Source organism: Monopterus albus, unplaced genomic scaffold (assembly GCF_001952655.1).
Source record: "Monopterus albus unplaced genomic scaffold, M_albus_1.0 scaffold58.1, whole genome shotgun sequence".
NCBI lineage: Eukaryota > Metazoa > Chordata > Actinopteri > Synbranchiformes > Synbranchidae > Monopterus > Monopterus albus.
Genome location: NW_018127938.1, coordinates 1,209,253 through 1,216,422, shown reverse-complemented (window position 1 = coordinate 1,216,422; position 7,170 = coordinate 1,209,253). Strand labels below are relative to the sequence as shown.

At 40.4% G+C, this 7,170-nt stretch overlaps 1 protein-coding gene across 3 annotated transcripts in view; it reads left to right on the top strand.

Annotated features, from left to right (window-relative positions):
* Positions 1-7,170, top strand: part of dock7 (dedicator of cytokinesis 7) — a 46,997-nt gene that overhangs the window by 14,500 nt on the left and 25,327 nt on the right. For 2 of the 3 annotated variants that reach the window (XM_020602734.1, XM_020602731.1), the window contains exons 15-21: positions 2,457-2,574; positions 2,726-2,796; positions 3,924-4,062; positions 4,352-4,453; positions 4,709-4,795; positions 5,709-5,940; positions 6,920-7,084. In XM_020602734.1, coding sequence (XP_020458390.1) covers positions 2,457-2,574; positions 2,726-2,796; positions 3,924-4,062; positions 4,352-4,453; positions 4,709-4,795; positions 5,709-5,940; positions 6,920-7,084 — 914 coding nt within the window. Of the gene's footprint in view, positions 1-2,456; positions 2,575-2,725; positions 2,797-3,923; positions 4,063-4,351; positions 4,454-4,698; positions 4,796-5,708; positions 5,941-6,919; positions 7,085-7,170 lie in introns of those variants that run through there. The other variant, XM_020602733.1, reaches the window with a different exon arrangement.

Below are 7,170 nucleotides of genomic sequence, written 5' to 3'. Positions count from 1 at the left end.
CATCAGGCTGTTTCTCTCTCTCCTTTCTTTGTGTGGGGAGGGTAGTGGGTCTGTTATCTCTGCCAGGGTTGAGCTTCTGGGGCATGAATGATGTTGGAGAGTTTGGACAGTGTGTACTCATCATCTTGATTTTATTGCTCAGCCATGTCATTTTTTTCAGGTTTGTCATGACTTGTGTGGAATTTTTTAATGCCATCACACATGAAATGGAGAATACATAATTTACTGATTAGCTTGCAGCTTTTAAAGGGCCATTTCTGTCCCGTTAAAAAAAGACGGTCTTTATGGGAAATTCGTAGTGAATTGTTTCAGGCAGACTCGGTGTTGGTGAAATATGTTCACCTTCATCCAGTGATAAGGGGGGACTAATCACTGAAATTACTTAATGTAATATTTAATTGGTATATGTATCTTGTTTTGCCATATTTACCTTTTTAAAAGTATGTTATCATTGATTAGCCAATCAGTCACTTTGTATGGCAAATGAAAGGATTATTACATTAATATGAAAAATTTTAATAGAAAATACTGGGATATGTGTACCATTGCCTCTAGCTAGCTTTGGTTTAAAATGGAAACATTTTAGCACTCTGGCTGTTACGGTGCACCTTAAAATATCATACAGTTGTGTTAATGAGCTCTTTCTCATCACTTGCATTATAAGGATGGATTACCTCAGTGCTCTGTAATGAAGGACTGCTTTTTTTCATATGAGCAGAACAAAAAGAAATGGTACTGTGGCAAAGAAAAATGTCACTGTGAACTGAGTAAATGTACCTGGAATTTGCTTAATCGTCTTAAAACTGTAATAATGTTCAGTATCCTTCATTTCAGCACACTGGTCAGTGCCGTGGCTTAACACCAAGAGGGTTGAGAATGTCAGCGTACCCTGACCTGCTGGGGTCTTTGTCTGTGGAGCTGCTATGTTCCAATTTTAAGGGGAATTTTAACACTTCACTGCACCTCTCCTCATTAAGATACATTTTAGGGGATATTTTACCACAAAAGAAAAAAGTCAGTCATTTTAAATAATGGGGTGTCCATTGTCCTCTACTGTCTAATAAGTAAGTGTAGCTTGGAGTATTTTAATTTAATTCAAAAGTGCCCATACTGCTGTATCTGTAGAGATGCTGACTCAATAATTCCCAGATAATCCCATGGTACTTTGGTCTAGCCATGTAATTATATGCATTAGTCTCCTCCCATGTTGGCCTCTGGGTAGACAACATGTGCTGTGAATTATTGCTTTGTTTCATTGTTGGTTAGAGTGAATTTCCACAACCACCTCATCCTTTGTTAATCACAAGATAAATAAAAGTTATGTTCACATGTGTGCACATTAAGAGCTCTATATTTGTAGCACCTATAGATTACTTGGCCATTCATAGGTGGTCGTCTTGGCCCAAAAGGTGGAAGGTGTTAGCTACTACGTGACAGCTGAGTGTATTTGAAGAGCTATAGAGTTGACACTACAGAGATTACATTTATAGTATTCATGTTTTCAAATTAACCTGAATTGAGTTTCATTAGATTAATTCTCCAGTCAGTGATACTTTCAGTTGTGCTTATATGACTGTTTGACCTTTGCCTCACTAAAGTCATCTTGGGGTTTGTTTCATTTCAAGTTCAACAATAGACTTGAAAACAGCTGTTAAAATTGTTGAGACAAGCTAGATGGCAAGTAACAGAAGAAGAAAGTCTAATCAACAGACAAGATAGATTCCCACACTTCCCTGTCAGTTGTGGTTCCAGCTGTGGTCTCTGGGGCCTTCCCCCACAGAGCTGACAACGTCATTGCGGTCTGTTAGCTGTTCCTGAGATACTTTGCACTTCCTATTTTAGGGCCTTCCCAAAAGTGCAGTAACCAGTGTTTCTGACAGTACTTCTGTTGACAACAACGCTAAGTTGGGAGGCAGGATCTGCCAATGCCCACCATACAGTTTGTTCCAGGAGGATGTTTTGTGATATGAAATGCAATTTTGAATGTTTTACATGATGTTGACAACTATCACACACCATTTTCAAAGAATGGTTGGTGTGATTATGTCAGAATTGTTCTTAAATGATATCTTTGCAATGCATGACTGATGGGGATAACTTCTCATTGAACCTCTCAAATAGCCAACAACATCCACCTCCTGTGGTTACAGGACAAGCCTCCCATATTTACCAATCAGAGCACTGTATACCTGCCATGGTGACCTTGGAATATGATGTAACTATGCTGGGTAACCCAGCCAAGCACTTTGAAAGATATTTAGTTATCAAAGTAAGGGGTTCATGGCTTGCATGTAGTGAACATGACCATTGTTATTAAGGCTATCTTGTGCTTAAAAAACTATGTTACTATGTAATGTTATCAGAGATAAATTGTAAAACGTGTCATATTTGGCTTTGATATTGATCTGACATAATTTATGATGAGCCTTGTTTTCTTTGTGTCTGTCTGTGCACAGGAATCTATTGTATGTGAACCCTCAGAGTCTTAACTTTGCCAACCGTCAAGGCTCTGCCCGTAACATTACAGTGAAAGTGCAATTTATGAATGGGGAGGATCCAAGCAATGCAATGCAGGTATGCCATGATGAGGTGCTATTAGATAAACCACTTCCACCTCTGAGTTTGTCCTAGTCTTATCAACCATACTAGAGCAATATGTTGGCCTCTAGCCACCTTTATTGCTTGTTTAATATTGATTAATACCAGTATTTATTTATTTACCTAGGTGATATTTGGGAAGTCCAGCTGTGCAGACTTCTCTAAAGAGGCCTACACTGCGGTGGTGTACCATAACAGGTAAGTGCATGTTGTATCTTTTGGTTGGAATTATCTTTGGAGAGTAGAAGAAAGAAATCAGATGGAAATTTTATTGAGGCTAAAAATGAATCGGACTGTGAATAATATACCATAGAGACTGGGAAAACCATGCATCATGCCTTCATCTAGCCTGTGGAAGTGCTTATAGCTAGTGGTTAACTACAGTCTGCATTTCACTCAGACATGGCACCGTATTTCTCTTGTCAGACCTCTTAAAGGAACATGTGGAGAATACTGAATGACAAGGACAGAAATAATATGAGATGTTTTATAAGAGATGTAAACCTGGAAAGCTTCTACCTTTTGCGTTTGTATCTGCTTTTGGTTTTGATGTAGTGTGCCCTGCCTATAATCCAGTATTATTTTAAACTGGTAAGGTTGCTCCTAATGCAGTTCCTCCTTGAGGATTTTTCTTTTTCTGGCTCTGAACTCTGAACAAAAAAAAGTTTGTTCCCATGAGAAATGAGGGCCCTTCTCTGACCTTTTTAAACCATTTCACTCATTTCAAGCTTTGAGGTAACCCTAGTGGGTTTGTTGCTGGGCCTGCTGTAGTTGTGGGTTGTTTGTCTGCAAACCAGTGCATAAAAACAAAGTTTCTTCCTGTGGGAATATAAAGAATTCAGCTGAAGTGAGTTATGATGTGTTATATAATTTCTTTATTTTTAGGTAACCTGACCTCCACCATGATCCCCAGCTCTGTCTCGAGGCAAAGATTTCCATGTTATAAAGAGACTCAGCTAGAAATTGAATCCATGAAGATTTCGCTTGATTTACCTGTTTGTGGTTGCTAGTATGTAAGCCAGTGTATACATAATATTAAAACAGAATGAGACGCATGCAAATTTTCTAGAAATGCAGCGGGAGGACCCTATTTATAATTGACTTGTTCCCCATTCAAAAACATGTATTTGTGTTGAAGAGGTGCTGACCACAGAGCATTCATTCAGTAAAGAAAACCACTTGCAGCCTTGATGCAAAAGAGAGACTTAATGTGGAACTGTTAATCTATTTTGGATGACTGTCTTTCTGAATTTATTAAATTATTGAGTCAAATATAGCATTTAACACTGTTGTTGAATATTACTGTTACAAATTTTTGATATCAGATCCCCTGACTTTCACGATGAGATCAAGATCAAGCTGCCTGCCTCGCTGTCAGACCACCACCACATTCTCTTCACCTTTTACCATGTCAGCTGCCAACAGAAGCAAAACACACCTCTAGAGACTCCTGTGGGTTACACGGTAGGTAACAGTCACCGGTACAGCCATGACCCTTCCGCACATGCTGTTACTGTGATCACAGATAAGAACTGCTTGCACCCGGACTGTTGCATTGTTCAGGCTGGCATAGGGTTATTTCCTCATCCACGCACACTCGCTTCTTGACTTTTAACCTACACATAAAATTTTAGATAAATGTGCAAGTGTACATTTGAAGCCTTAAAAGAGATTATGGTGAATTAAAAATGCTGGATGTATTAGACAAAGAATAATAAATATCCTTCTTAAATATTTCCCCCTTTCTCTCCAGTGGATCCCCATGTTGCAGAATGGGCGTCTACGAACGGGACACTTTTGTCTGCCTGTGTCTTTGGAAAAACCACCACAGTCTTACTCTGTTCTCTCCCCAGATGTAAGACAGTTTTTAAGAATGCAAGTGTTTTTGAAGTATGACTTAATTAAAGCATGAATGCAGTATTGATATAGCTTCAAGAGGCTGTTATGATAGTATTGTCCAGTTCTCTTATTTTACAAGCTTTTTGTTAATGTTGTGCGCATGGAAAGGAACTGTTGGCAACCCAGGTTAGGAGACACATTGTTTTGCTGTTTTCAAAATGTTAATTTCATACGTGTGGCCCAGAATTACTTAAGTATTAGTGTTCCTAAGGTTCCTCTCCCAGGGATGAAGTGGGTGGACAACCATCGAGGAGTATTCAATGTGGAAGTGGTGGCTGTTTCAACCATTCATACGCAGGTAAGAGTGTTTTCTTTAGCAGCTTTACAACAGTGGTTTGGGGAATTTGGGGATTAATTCTCATCAGCTTTCATCCTTCTAACTCTGTCCTCTCTTTCCTGTTGATACCATCTGTAAATATTTGAGCAGAAGGCAAATCCTGCTAAAAAATTAAAACCTTTTATTACCAAAATAAACAGCCTTTCAGGAATAAAGGAGAAAGGCTTTATTATAATATCACTTGCCTTAGAATTATTTTCAGAAGCATCATACACAGTCATTTGAAATTTCAGTTAAAGTTTAAGAGAAACAATGACACTTTGTTTTTACATTTAGATAGTAATTCTTTCCCACTACCAGTTCATTAGTAGGTGAATCTCACTTCGCCAGTAATTTACTGAGGTCTACTCTATCTGTGTTGGCTGTGGTGTGGGGGGCTTGACCGTGGTCCTTAGGAGCCTGACTGGGACTAACGTGCTCATAAATCACTGTTCCTGGTGCAGATTACGTTTGCCAGATTCTACTGTGTTCTTGTGGTAACGCTCGTTTTGCAGTTTCTATTCAGTGAGCCAACTTGCTGGCTCAAAACAGACGATTAGATCCAAACTTGTTGTTTGTCATCTCCGTCCTCTCCTTTACTCCTTCACCTTTCTCTAACTTGAACATTGTCGTCCCCGTCCCCCCCACATTTGCAACCTTTCTTTCTTCTACTCTTTTGTTCCTTTACCATCCCTCTACCTCTGTGTCCCCTCTCCTGCATTGGATTCAAGATTTTTATTTGCCATTTATGCATAAACACACAGTCTAGGCATATAGGAATTCTTGTGCAGCTCTCTTTTGGAATCAGGTAAGGAGTCAATCTTGAATTTGTGTTACCTCTAAAATGTTCTCTCTCTCTCTCTTCTCCCCCATCCCTAACCCTCTCTCTCTCTAGGACCAATATCTGGATAAGTTTTTTGCCTTGGTACACGCCCTGGATGAGCACATGTTCCCAGTTAGGATAGGAGACATGCGCATCATGGAGAACAGCCTGGAGGCTGAGCTCAAGTCAAGCATTGCAGCTCTCAACTCTTCCCAGCTGGAACCAGTGGTTCGATTCCTTCATCTCCTACTCGACAAGTTGGTGTTACTTGTTGTGCGGCCTCCAGTCATTGCTGGACAGATAGGTATGATATTGCATTATGGTAGCACAAAAGGCACATGAGGGGACATTTTTACTGTCCTTTCTGAACAGCTATGAGATAATGAGAAACATATCTTGATATTAGGTGGAAAATGTGCCATCCAAAGCACTCAATTTAAAATTTGAAATCTCTTAATATAGAGATAATGGCTGTATATTACCATTCAACGTCTACAATAGCTCAGCTGCTGCCTGCTACAGACTTTGTCTGTTACATCGGGCTCAGCTTTGAATCTGCCTCCACTGAATAGAATAGAATAGAATAGACTTTATTGTCATTACTGCTTTCAGTATGAAAGCAGTAAAGTGGGATAATATGTCAGTATGAACAAAAATGACATTTGGTGATGCTAATGGGTTTTGTTATCCTTTATTATGATGTGTTTGGGGGCAGCACGGTGGTGCAGTGGTTAGCAGCACCGTTGCCTCACAGCGAGGAGGTTCTGGGTTCGGGCACCACCCGGGACCTTTCTGTGTTGAGTTTGCATGTTCTCCCCGTGCTTGCGTGGGTTCTCTCCGGGTACTCCGGCTTCCTCCCACAGTCCAAAGACATGCAGGTTGATTGGTGTCACACGCATGTGCGCGTGTGTGGTTGTTCATCTATGTGTTAGCCCTACGATGGATTGGCGACCTGTCAAGGGTGTACCCTGCCTTCGCCCGATTGCCGGCCGGGATTGGCTCCAGCCCCCCCCGTGACCCCGCTCAGGGATTAAGTGGTAGAAAATGAATGAATGAATGATGTGTTTGTACATGACTTGTATGCTGTGTGATATACAGTATAGTGTAGGCCGGGGCAAAAACAAAGCCAAAGTAAAAATGAAAAAGATTGTACATCAGATTACTAAAGAGTAGCCTGATAAAGATTCACCTGGACAGATTCAGGCATAAAGCAGCTGACGTATGCATTTCAAAGTTCAGTGCTCATTTTTACAGTACCCTTCTGTGTGTATGTTTGTGTTTAGTGAATCTAGGGCAGTCATCCTTCGAGGTCATGGCATCCATAGTGAACCGGCTTCACAAGTACTTGGACACTAGCCAGGACATGCATGGCCGCAACAACCTACTGTCCTCTTACATCCACTACGTCTTCCGCTTGCCCAGCACTGACCCCAACTCACCATCGCCAGGTATTCCTTACAGTTACCCTCCTAACAGTGTTCTTTATTTTGTATTTATTCTTCAGTTTTTTTTTTTTAAGTTAACATCATCCAAC